Source organism: Bos indicus x Bos taurus, chromosome 8 (assembly GCF_003369695.1).
Source record: "Bos indicus x Bos taurus breed Angus x Brahman F1 hybrid chromosome 8, Bos_hybrid_MaternalHap_v2.0, whole genome shotgun sequence".
NCBI classification, from domain to species: Eukaryota; Metazoa; Chordata; class Mammalia; order Artiodactyla; family Bovidae; genus Bos; species Bos indicus x Bos taurus.
The window spans coordinates 46,521,756-46,535,254 of NC_040083.1; the positions used below are offsets into that span (position 1 = coordinate 46,521,756).

Below are 13,499 nucleotides of genomic sequence, written 5' to 3' on the forward strand. Positions count from 1 at the left end.
GGACCAGAAAAGAACTTCCATCTATGATCACCAGAAAATCTAGGTGACCCTTAAGAGCCAAAGGGAAATAAAAAGAAATGCCAGGAGACTGCAGATAGGAAATGTTTTCTCAGTACTCAACATTCCTGATTCTATGAATTATGGGAGTTTAACATCAATTCTAGGCGGCATTGTAGAATGGCTTGTTGTTGTTTAGTCACTAAGTCAGGTATGACTCTTTTGCAACCCCATGGACTGTAGCCCACCAGGATTCTCTGTCCATGGGATTTCCCAGGCAAGAATACTGGAACAGATTGCCATTTCCTTCTCCAGGGGATCTTCCCAACCTAGGGATTGAACCCATGTGTCCTGAGTCTCCTGCATTGGCAGGTGGATACTTTACCACTGAGCATCTGGGAAGCCCATAGAATGGCTTAGTTTTAAGTAATTAAGCTGATGCTATCTTTTGGGCACTTTAAAGAGACAGGATTAATTAACAGGAGGCTCAGTATTAATCTTGTCTCTCTTTTGATAATCTAGACTAACAAAGAAACATAGATGCACAATATTTTTCATAAAGTAAATTGTGATTTTAGTAAATGGGTTGATACACTAGGTTGACTGGAGAAATGTGAATACTTGGCTAGCTAATTAACCAAGTGAGAGATGGTATAACATGGACTGGTATCATCATGAAAGACAGTTTTTGGAGTCATGCAATATCTTAGTTCTGTCTTGGTTCACCTGCTTTACTGGAGTCATGCAATATCTTAGTTCTGTCTTGGTTCACTTGATTCATCCTGGTGAGATTTTGGTGGATTATGTTGAAGGCATAGCAGGTATATTTATCAAGCAAACAATGATATAAAAACAATGGGATGAAAAATTAGTAGACAGACAATAAAATCAGGATCCAAAGTCGTCCTTAAAATGCTATAATAATGAGCCAAAGTGTAGGGTGGGAGGTGGGGACTCCGGTGGCGCCAGTGGTAAAGAAACCATCTGCCAATGCAGGAGACCTAAGAGATGTGGGTTCTATCCCTGGGTCAGGAAGATCCGCTGAAGGAGGGCATGGCAACCCACTGTAGTATTCTTGCCTGGAGAATTCTATGGACAGAGGAGCCTGGCAGGCTATATAATCCATGGCATTGCAAAGATTTGGACATGACTGAAGTGGCTGAGCACACAAAGAGGAAGTGGAATTAAAGACAAATTTCATAGCAATGAATGCTAAGTCTTGATTTTAGGTTAGAAACAAACATTTCCAAAGAAGTTGGAAGATATTTGAAATATCTGATGTAAAAAAGGCTTGGTTTTAATTAATTGTAGGCTCACTCTGAACCAAAGATATGACTTGGCTGCTATGATAGTAATGCAATCCCATAGCAAATAAAATGTGTAGATCCAAAAATAATAACTACCAGTTAAAACATAATATTTCATGTATGTTATCTCAGTAACTTTTAAAATTTTAGTTAGGTATTAATACCACAGGTATGTCCCCATTTTACTGATTGGGACATAGGTTCAGAGGAGTTAAGTAACTTGTTCAAGGTCACACAGCTAGTTACTGCAGAATTAGTATTAAAATCTTTCCATTTTACTATGTTCTTTCCCTTGTTACATGTTCTTTTCCTATTGTACTCTGTAAGTATTATGTTAGCATATAGTAGATAATTAAAAACAGTAAGTGAATGAATAAAGGCATTGAGTCTAGGCTCTAACTATAACACAGAATTAGGTTCCATTTAGATACCACATTTAAAGGGTGATGTTGAAAATTCAAAGTGTATATTGAGAAAGTGGGCAGGGTAGTGGAAGATCTGCTGTACACATGCTAAGTGGTTAAAGGATTTTGGGATATTTAGTTTAGAAACGATAAAGCAAATGGGAGATGATGGTGATATTACCATATGTGAAACATTTTTTCAGAGACAGTAGAATGTAATTTTTTCTGTATTTATTCATGAGGCTGGTATCTAAGGCAGCTTCTCCTCCTTCAGGAGGTGCTCAAATAGAGGCTGACTGTAACTGGATCATACATTCTTTCAAAGCAAAATCCTTCTATCCCCACTCCAACCCCAGGCCCTGCTCAGTACATGCTTGTTAAATTGCTGCTGGTCAGGTGTGTGGGAGAAACACTGCTTTGGGTACAAGTAATCTGTTCTTGGGCTTCCCTTCTGGTTCAGCTGGTGAAGAATCCTCCTGCAATGTGGGAGACCTGGGTTGGGAAGATCCCCTGGAGAAGGGAAAGACTACCTACTCTAGCATTCTGGCTTGGAGAATTCCATGGACTATAGTCCATGGGGTCGTAAAAAGTCGGACATGAATGACTGACTTTCACACACACACAATCTGTATTTAATGACCTCCAGAACTGGTCCAAATGTAAGGTACCGAATTTTATTGATATATGTTCCACAGTGAATAATTCTGCACTGTCCTATCCTACTTGGGACTTTAAGCTTATCCATTATATTCCATTAGTGTTCCCCAAAGTGTGGTTCAGGACTAGCATTACCATCAGCATTACTGGAAACTTGTTAGAAATGCAAATTCTCAGGCCCCACTGTAGACACGGTGAATCAGAAACCAAGGATATATATATATATATATATAAAAAAAAAGAAACCAAGGATGTAGGTGGATGCCCAGAAACCTGTCTTGTAACAAGCTTTCCAGATGATTTTACGGCCTTCTAAGGTTTGACAACTGTGAGTTAGATGTTTCTGGCTGTTCCTGCCTTGGGTGTACACTAGAACTCTGTGAGACTGTGCTTTTTGAGGACAGAGCTCTGCCTTATTGCCTGGTACACAGTAAAAGCCCCAGTATACATGTATTGAAACAGAACCCACTAGGTAAAGGATGATGAGCACAGAATTTGATGGCACAAACTCCAAGGATTGGTTATTGTAAGCCAGGGTAAAAAATCCTCAGAAAAGAAGGTAGTTACCAATGTTGCTTAACAGCTTAAAATTTTGGCTATTTTAATATAATTATCACTAGCTAGATATTGTCCCAAATAAGTAACGGCATTGGTTACAATCAATTAGCTCACTATATTTTGGAATTGTATTGCTTTAGATACATCATGGTCATTGCTATATAAAAATGGCAAAGACAAGAGTTTCTCAGAATCAGTTCCTCCAAGGTGTTAATGATCTCCTGAATATTGTATTGGGTCCTTCCTATACATACTATTTGGTGACAAAAACATAATTTAATAATTATCCATTTAAATAGACAATTATAGAAGTACACTTTTACTTCTAAAGAGATTCATGCAAATAGAACTTGAATAAATTAACTGTATTTTAAAGGTAGTAGCAAGGGGAGAAACAGAGCAAAGAACCAGCTCTTAAGTTTTCTGATTTCAAATCTCTGTATTGAGGTTATCTAATATGAGGAGAAAAGTATAAAATATATAATATATGAAGTTAACTTATATAAATTTAACATATGTATTCAAATGTGAGTTTATACATACTTATCTATCATCTCTCTACCCATCTATCTATTTACCTAGCTAGCCAGCTAGCTCATGTAAAACAGGACAGGTGATTTCACCTGCCACTCCACTTAGAAAGGACATGTCCTGGAGAATGTGTGAAATGGGTAATATGGATCCCCTCCCTCCCTTGGTTGATCTCCGTTCCCTGATGCACCTCATGGTGTTTCTATTGTACTGAGTATAATTCTAGTGTTTAAAGCATTGTTTTTGGTACATTTGCAGATGCAAAACTACTACCATCACCACCAAAAGCAGAACTTCAAATAAACACAGACAGAAGCTACAGAAGCAGAATGAGGCCTGGGCTTAGATTCACTTCTCTGGCACCTGGGCTTAGCTGTGAACTCACCCTGGCCCTCTGGGCCCTGTTACTCCAGAAGGTCAGCTAAGGCCTAGGTCACAGGGAGGGCTGCCCTGCACTCTGTCCTGATTTCTGGGAATTGTTCATCTTGGTCACCTTCCTGAAGGGTGGGGCTCGGTAACTCCCCAGAGAGGAAGAGGGCCTCGGGGAAGAAGTCTCCTGGAAGCATCTGTAAATGTGGGGTGAGAGCCTCAGGTGGAGGTGCTCTAGCTCCTCCATGTTCCCATTCAAAGGGGCTTTATGACAGGCCACAGTTTGCACGCCCTGGTGTCTGCACCTCTCACGCTAGTTCCCCAGAGAAACAAGGACTTCTCTGCATCTTAATACTCCTCCCCCTATCTTTCTTTTCTCCCAGGTCTGCAGTTTTCTGAATACAAAAAGCCATTGCAAAGGGTCCTGGACACATGCTTTGCAAATATGCCTGAGTAATGGACAAAGTGTCCACATGGCACAATTTTATGGGAACTACATGGCTAATATGTCCATTAATAAATAACTTTTTCAAGGCCTTAGCATGAGAGAGGTTTTCAGATTTGCAGCTTCTTCCTCTGTTTGCTAGAAAATTGCTTCACATCATATCATCATAAAATGTTCTAGTTTGCAGTGACAGATGTGTATAAAATCTGTGCATGGCTTTAAATTTTATTAATATTGGCTAGTACCTATGGATATAATCACTAAATGGCATGTGTGTATATAACCACTCATCTAGACTGCATTCCTTAAATAAATAATGGGCAGGGATAGAAAAAAATGCCATTTGTGTCATTTCTGCAGAGCCATTAGAGAAAACGTATGAAGTGGCTAAGCAGACAAAATGCCATTTCATGAAAACTAGACGTGACTGACTCAAATCTTAAAAGCCTGAGTCATATATCAACTGATGTCATCAATGTATCATCCTTTTCCCCACTATTTATAAGTAACTTCTGCCATCTCTATATTGCAAGTGCTTAAAATTTAAAGTTACACTAGTGTTTTGTAATACGTGGGGTGTTCTTCAGAAAAGCAGTGCCCCAAATGCTGGAATATGCCAGCCTGGAATGAAGTTTGTATTAGACTACAGCAAAATGAGGAAAACCAGAAAAATTTAAATTTATTTGCATAAAGTTAGATTTATTAAATTTAAAGTATTCTCTTCTCTTTGAGATTTTTTTCTTACAACCCTACTGGTCTATAAACCTATTTGGTCAGTGAGATCTAAAAGTGTATAATAAGTAAGTAGAAAAAAATCTGCTTTTATTTCTTTGTTTTTGCCTATTTCTATAAGAATTAAAAAAAAAATAATTGAAAAAAACACCCTCAACAATTATTCTAATTCACAAGTCTCTTGCTGTTGTTTATTCAGAAGGCACCGAACACCCATATAAGCCAGGCACTAGGACCATCTTGACCTTTGGAGAAGATGCTCAATGATCTACATGAAACACAAACTTGATGAGAGCCTTGAGTTGGGCTGGGACTCCCTTGGTTTGTGTCTAGGTCTGAACTTTCCAATTTCTGGTCTGAGTCAACAACTCTTGCCCTGTCCTGGACTCAACAATCTCCAGTGTCCAAGAAGGCGACTTCTACTGCCTGCTGGGAAATCTAGGACTTACAAGTCTGGGATTTTGATCTATAGACATTTCAGACAATGTTCTGTTCTCTCATAAGCTCAATGATTTCTTGTACAATAAAAATAAGCAAAAAGGGGCGGAGGGATCTGTTTTCTTTGTGGTCCTGCAAACAAAATCAATTGATAAGGCATGCCATGGTATAAAACATCCCCAGGAGACATGCGCCCAGAGAACACACCTTTCTGAAGTCACGCGTATCCTCTCATCATTGGACGAGTTGAATCGATCATCCTTTTCTCTGAAATATTCCTCTATGCACTGCTCTTCAAAATCATGTACTTTCTTGAGCTCATCATCAGTTATGAAGAGCTCTGTGGAAAAGATGAGAGATATGAGGCAGAGAAGTAAAAGCAATGAACCTGATTTGTGGGCCTAATGACATTCCTAACTCAAGTCAGGTTAGGGAAGTGCCTCGATCCTTCACTAAGATCAAACTAAATCCAAACCTGGTCAGCTGACTGGTGTCATTGTCCTCTTTCTGGGTGTTAGATTCATTTTGGACCTCTGAATCTCACCTAAGTGTACCTGGCTTACTGCAGAGAATGGTTAGGATAATATATGTTGTAAGGATAACAATGTAGCTAAATAAAGGAAAGGGAAGCTATGCAGAGAAAGGTTTATTAAAAACTCCTGGGCTGAGGAGTGTGGCAGACACACATTTTTCATTTGCCTTACTAAAAGCCCTTTGTAACCCAATTTCCCCTCCCTCTTCCAACTATTGAGACTGGAAAGCCAAATATTTCCAGTATTCCTTGAAGTTTGAGTAGCAACCAAGAAACACAGTTTGGCTCAAGGTACAAAAAAAAAAATCTGCTGCAGGAAAAGGTTGACATTTCAATCCCCACCCCACCTCCACCGCCTTTTTCTTTCAAAGGTATTGGAAAGAGATTCTGGTTTCCTGATCAACTACAGGTATGTGGTTGATTCTTTCTACCTTTTTTCATCTTCATACTTCTTTATGCCTTGAACATGGACATGTGATGACTGGAAGTACAGCAGCTATTTTGCTACTGTGAGACAAGACAGTGTGACAGGGAATAGTTGAGTCTAAAAATAGGCGTGGGGTCTTTGACTTTAGTGAGTCATTATTGAGCTCTGGGCTATTTACCTTTTCACTTTTTGTTGTGTGAGTTAAAGCAAAACCTTATACATTTGTGTTATTGTATCTGGTGTTCTGTTTATAGCAAGTAAACAAACTAGTAACTGATACAGTGGTAGAAAGAGCCCAGTGGAAATCTGAACCTTTTCTCCCCTGAGCTTTCTACTTGCCTAAATGGGTATTTCAAATGGAAACAGTGAATTTTGGAATTCTTAACCCCTCTCCAACTTTCCAATTTTAATGTCTCAGAAGAGGTCAGGCATTGCTATGTCAAAGAAGTTGTTAAAAGCTTCAGACTTAAAGAAACAGTTGATTATTGAGTGGCTTTGGTTTTAAACTTGAGTTGCACTAGTAATCACCTGGAGGTGATTCTTGGGCCATAGTCCTAAAGGCTCTGATTCAGTAGATTTAGTGTAGGTGGTCTATTTGACACTCTTTGAGAAACCACAGGAGGTTGCTTGTATGGGGCTGGATCCTACTGTTCTTAACAGTGGGTGTACCCAGGGGACATTTAGGAACTTGCAGGAACTGTTAGTATTCAATGAGTGGAGGCTGGATGTGCTAAATCTTCTACAATGTGTGGAACAATTCTATATAATAAAGGATTATTCCCCCAATTGAACCTCTTTTTAGAAATACTGGGCTAGGAAGTGGTTGGTGGAAAGTCTTTTTTATTCTTGGATTATGGAAAAAACTGCTGGTTTTCTCTTGAAATCATATAGGAACACCCCCCAAGGCTTGGGAAATGTTTAAGACCTAAAAACACTATAGATCCAAAAACAATCATAGAAAGTCAAACTTAATCACCTACAACTCTGCATGTCAGGATGCTTAAATTATATATACAGTAGCATTGGGAGCATATTAACATGGTTGATATATCTTGTGGTGGGATGTCTGGCAAGTAAGAAGCTTAGAACCTATGAAGGTGCTAAGACAGCCCTGCTGGAGTCTGGTTTTATCTCACTAAGAAAGCAGAGAGGTTAAGAATGTTCAGTTGCAGCCTCTCCTGTCTTGTTTCCAGCACCATTTTTCATCGAGCATACCCTCCTACCCCTCCCAAGTCTTCAGAGCTGTGGGCAGGAAGCAAGAGGAACCAGGTGCCCAGTGGTCTTGCATGATCGCTTATAGAAGCAGTGGGGATTCCTGCTCTGTAGTTGCCGGGGGTTGTCACTCAAAGCTTACTCAGGCCATAGTCCCTTTCATCTGGGTCACTCTCGTGTTTCCTCCATCGGCAACACAGGTGCTGGAATATCATGGTCATGTGGCTGAATATGATCAGAGGTGGGGGCAGAACGGGCCTTTCATGGAAAGTCATGATGAGCTGATACCTCTGGAACTTCCACACTTGATTGGATATTGATTTTACCTCAAAAAATGTATTGCTGAAAAAGAGACCAGAGACAATCAAGTGAGAAACACCCTTGCTTTCCGCAACATCATGCTCCCCTCCTGCCTTAGTCTCCCTACTCCATTCCACGGGTTCTGAAGAAAGACCCTCTTACTTAAAGACAGCGATGAGGAGGTTGACCAGCAGGATGTTTGCCACTAGGAGGTAGCAGGCCATGATGGCTGGCACGATCCAGGCTCCTGTCTTGCAGGGAGGCAGTTGGATTATTTTACCATCCTCTCGAGTCTCATTCTGTCCACAGGGAGCTGGAGGAAGCAACACAGGCAAGATGTGAGAAATTGTGTGGTTCTGGGATTAAAATTATAGACTGATTTGAATGAGCGGGGTTTTTTTTTTTTTTTAGATGAAGGAAAAATACAGCCATCTCAAAACAAACACAAAAGAATTCCAGAAAAGCCTAAATAAACAAACAAAAGCTTCATGAATATCCCTAGGGCTGCCACTCCAGAGGGAAGTCAGTTCTGCCAGTCTCCTGAGTTTGTCATCTGAAAGAAGTGGGTGGGGCCCCCTGCTGGCTGGCTGAGTCCCTGGGGCACCAGGTCTCCCCAGGAAGCCTGGTGAGGGCTTTCCAGAAGCTCAGGAGGGGCAGAGTCTCATCGCCCCATCATGTTACTTTCAAAATGTGCTGTGGGGTTCAGAAGCAGACAGCTGTAAGAGCAGCAACATCGAGAGACTATCGATTGGGAATTAACACCAGGGCAGCTGTTAATTGCTGCAAGAAACAACCCAGGGGCTCTGAGTTAATGATTTTCTGTCTCAGTGTGGAAGGAGCAAAACAGGGCAGCACTTTGGGAAGTATTTAGGAGGACTGTCACTCAGTGCTCCTGATGGATGGCATTTCACGGGGAGGATGACGAGGGGCAATGGGCTGGGACCCTGGAGCCACCTGCTTTTTTTCTAGCAGCATTTCCATTCCAAAAATGTGCTTCTTGGGGCACAGGGAACAAAACCCAACTGCACTGAATAAACGAGCAAGTAGAGAAAAAGAAAAAATCTGGAGGTGGGGGTGAGGAGGAAAGTGATGTGTGGGACTTGGGTGAGCGTGAGTAATGTGCTAATGAGGCCTGCTTGGAGTTTCCGGGTGAATCCAGGGGAAAACAAATCCTTGACAAAGCTCCTCAGTGCTGCACAGACAACACAGCCCAGGAAGTGAGATGGTGCTGATGGCTGTGAATGCCCAGGGGTAGGCGAGGTCGCCTTCCTGTTCCAGCTGTATTGTGCCTGCTTTAGAACATGGTCCTCTTGCATCTATTTGTAAAAGAGGAGTGGGGCTTGAAGCAGTCATAGCAGCTGATATAGGCAGCTTCTGAAGATCTGCTGGGAAAGTGTGCAAAGTTGACCGAGAATCTTGGCTGGAGGACTTGGAGGATGGCAAGGGGAGTCCATTTCCTTCTCAGGAGTTAAGGTGGCTAGGCTCTGTGCTCTGCAGCTGTTCTCAGCCCTGACAGCACTAGGGATCTTTAAAAACTGCCAATGCCCAGCTCCACCCCAGATAACTGAATCAGAATCTTTGAAGGTGGCCATGGCATCGATATTTCTTTCAAAGATTTCCCCACGTAATTCTCAGGTGCCACTAACGTGAGTCTACTAAATTAAAATTAGGCTGGAAAAATTATGTGATTTTTGATATGCTCTCAACTTATGAAGGTTTTAATAATATTAGGTTACCAAGACTCTGTTTTAATGGCCAGGAAAAGATGGTCAAAGTGCTTCCTTTGGGTGTGCCTGCAAGAGGATCAGGTGTGGATGGAATCAGGTGTTCTCAAAGCGCTTGCATCTTTCTTGTTGCTGGCAGTTGTGTCACTATCGATCCAAGACAGCTCAGTAAGGGGTCCTGATCATTTCTTCCTCTGGAATGAAAACCCAATGATAGAGGCCCTCACTGACTCCAGGATGAAGCCCAGACTCCGAGGGTAGTTAGCTTGGTGCCATCTCTTGCCACTTTCTACCTCTCCCTCTGAGCACAAACTAGACCAAGTTTTTGCAGTTCCCAGAAATGTCATGCTCTCTCTTACTTCCTGATTTTGAGTCATGCTTCCCTTTAAGCCCCTCTGACACCTTGCTTCTACCTCCATGCTTCACCAGGGTGAATCCTAGTCATTCTTCAGTGCTCACTTAGCTTTTGGCTAACTTTCTGCTCCTTTTCGAGCAGGATTGGGATAGGTATTGACAAAGATCCTCTACTTGACCAAATTCGACTCAGGCTCTTCTGTGACCTCAATTTGCGCACTTCCACATTTGTCTCTGCATTTGTCCAATTTTAGCAAGAATTCTGCTAAGTACATTTAGCCAGAATCCCCATCCTCAGTGTCTGATCACCATCAACCTTTGATCACATTCCTCATCCTCCACTCTCCTCCATCTGAAGTGTGATCACCCTGGCCTGTCTTCAGTAAAAATACATTAGGTCAGGCAAGCCAGAACCCCCTTACTCCTGATGTTTCCTCTTAGTGATCTTCCATCCACTGACCCACACCCTGCGCCTGGCTATAAACTTCCTTTTTATTTTTCACTCAGAGTCAAACACAGTCTCTCTCTTCTAGTACAGTATTTCACTGCAGTAGCCCCCTTGAACAAAGTCTTCCTTTACCAAATGTCATGAATAATTTTTTCCTTAGTAATTCTGTCTTCCTTATAATCCCAGAGCTCCCTTTGTTTGCCCCTTTGGCAGGGTGGGGTGGGGTGGGGATGGGGTGGAGGGGGCCTCTCAGTACTGTACCACTGTTGCCAATTTACTGGTCTTTGTGTCCAACGTAAGATTCCCAGTGGGAACATATCTCTTCATGGTTTCCCATCACCCAGCTCAGTCTATACACACAGCACATTCACACACATCCACATGTGAAAACTGTTTGTTGAGTGACTAAAGGAGATCATTAAACACAGTTTGGTTGCTGAGCACTAACATCCGCCACAGCTCTGCAAGCCTACTCATCTTGGACAGTTCTAGCTCTAAGCAGTTGCTGGTACCTTTTTCCTTAGGTCGTTTCCAGAAATCCTACCTGTCGCCTGGCAAGAAAGCTTCTCGTGCTCAACCAGATGCCTGGGTCTCTGATACCCACTTGGCTGTAGGCCTCATGGACTAGCTCATTTTGCTTTTCTCTCCTCAGCAAAGCTTAGGATCCCTAACCATCCTACCTGCTTCCTCCCGGCTTGACCTCTTTTGGGGCTGTCAGACCTGTGCTGCCCTTTTCTTTGGCTTTGGCTCAGATCTCTATGTGGAAGCCGACAAAGAGCAGCAGAAAGAACTGCTTGGGGTAAGGGACAAAGTGCACATAGTTTTTGCAAGTGTGATCCCTATCTCTATTTAATGTCATTCTGTGATTTCTCTTTACATTCTGGGAGAATGTAAAATAAACTTGTGAGGGGCAGGACTCATCCATCTTTTGACCTCATATTTATGTATTCATTTTTGGCCACACAACAGGCGGGATCTTAGTTCTTCAACCAGGGATCGAACTTACATGCCTTGCATTGGAAGCTTGGAGTCTTAACTATTGGGCTGCCAGGGAAGTCCCACTGACCCCATATTTAGTGAAAATGCAGACACTTCCTCCACTAGAGAAAAAAACTTTCTTCTAGCCTTGAGGAAAAAACCAGTGAGAACAGTAGGTGCTTCCTAGTTTCAGGTGGCCTATGCACATTTCCATGAGTCTTCAGATAGTGTCATTAACACGTTTCTGGATCTCTGCTTAGTTTCCCTACTAGTTACAAAATTGGACGAACTCATCATCTTTATATAAGATTTGCTTTGCTTTGATGTCATCATAATTGGCTCTGGGAACTCTCTGACAATCCTGTGAATATTGATTTATTCCACCTTCTCCCAATTTTTTTCCATCCTGCCTTTATAGAATGGTAGTATTACTTCAGTGGTTAGAAACATGGCATTTTAATTCAGCAGATCTGGATTCAAATCCTGATTCCACCATTTTCAAATGATGCTATGTTAGCTTACTCCATGAACTTCAGCCTTCTCATCTGTAAAAGGGTAGTGGTATATATGGGGGAGAGCATCAAGATCTTTAAATGAGATAGTGTTGGAGAGCACTTATCTCAGTATCTAGCACACAGCACTTTAACACCAACAATGATTAACATTAGTAGGTGTCATCAGTGATTATTTTTGTAATTAATAGACTTGAAGCTTCTCAAGGTTAGGGATTACGTCTTAATGCTCTTTATTTTGCAATCACTAACCATAGCACTTATTCTACAAACATTCGTTGAGTGGTTATAATATGTTGCATACAAGAGATGCTGGGGGGTTAAAGAGACAGTCCCTGTTGCTAAGGAACTCACAGTTCAGTAGGCGACACAGAAAGGGAACAGACTTCACATTTATTGGGTGATATGAGCACTGTGGATCACAATAAACTGTGGAAAATTCTGAAAGAGATGGGAATACCAGACCACCTGATCTGCCTCTTGAGAAATTTGTATGCAGGTCAGGAAGCAACAGTTAGAACTGGCCATGGGACAACAGAACAGGAAAAGGAGTTCGTCAAGGCTGTATATTGTCACCCTGTTTATTTAACTTCTATGCAGAGTACATCATGAGAAATGCTGGAAGAAACACAAGCTGGAATCAAGATTGCCGGGAGAAATATCAATAACCTCAGATATGCAGATGACACCACCCTTATGGCAGAAAGTGAAGAGGAACTAAAAAGCCTCTTGATGAAAGTGAAAGTGGAGAGTGAAAAAGTTGGCTTAAAGCTCAACATTCAGAAAACGAAGATCATGGCATCTGGTCCCATCACTTCATGGGAAATAGACGGGGAAACAGTGAAAACAGTGTCAGACTTTATTTTTCTGGGCTCCAAAATCACTGCAGATGGTGACTGCAGCCATGAAATTAAAAGACGCTTACTCCTTGGAAGGAAAGTTATGACCAACCTAGATAGCATATTCAAAAGCAGAGACATTACTTTGCCAACAAAGGTTCGTCTAGTCAAGGCTATGGTTTTTCCTGTGGTCATGTATGGATGTGAGAGTTGGACTGTGAAGAAGGCTGAGCACCGAAGAATTGATGCTTTTGAACTGTGGTGTTGGAGAAGACTCTTGAGAGTCCCTTGGACTGCAAGGAGATCCAACCAGTCCATTCTGAAGGAGATCAGCCCTGGAATTTCTTTGGAAGGAATGATGCTAAAAAGCTGAAACTCCAGTACTTTGGCCACCTCATGCAAAGAGTTGACTCATTGGAAAAGACTCTGATGCTGGGAGGCACTGGGGGCAAGAGGAGAAGGGGACGACAGAGGATGAGGTGGCTGGATGGTATCACTGACTCGATGGATGTGAGTCTGAGTGAACTCCGGGAGTTGGTGATGGACAGGGAGGCCTGGCGTGCTGTGATTCACGGGGTCGCAAAGAGTTGGACATGACTGAGCGACTGATCTGATCTGAGGGGCTCTGAAGAAGGAGAACTACCATAGCCCCTCTAGCCTGAGTGACACCAAGCAGGCTGCTAGTCAGGATCAGCCTTAAGGACCATCATCTAGCTTCTATAACAAGTGCAGTAT

At 42.0% G+C, this 13,499-nt stretch overlaps 1 protein-coding gene across 13 annotated transcripts in view; it reads right to left on the reverse strand.

The window, feature by feature from the left end:
* Positions 1–13,499, reverse strand: part of TRPM3 (transient receptor potential cation channel subfamily M member 3) — a 1,070,052-nt gene that overhangs the window by 12,230 nt on the left and 1,044,323 nt on the right. For all 13 annotated transcript variants that reach the window (XM_027549457.1, XM_027549458.1, XM_027549453.1 and 10 more), the window contains 3 exons: positions 8,072–8,222; positions 7,752–7,951; positions 5,646–5,778 (listed from right to left, as the gene is read on the reverse strand). In XM_027549457.1, the coding sequence (XP_027405258.1) occupies positions 5,646–5,778; positions 7,752–7,951; positions 8,072–8,222 (484 nt within the window). The remainder of the gene's footprint in view (positions 1–5,645; positions 5,779–7,751; positions 7,952–8,071; positions 8,223–13,499) is intronic.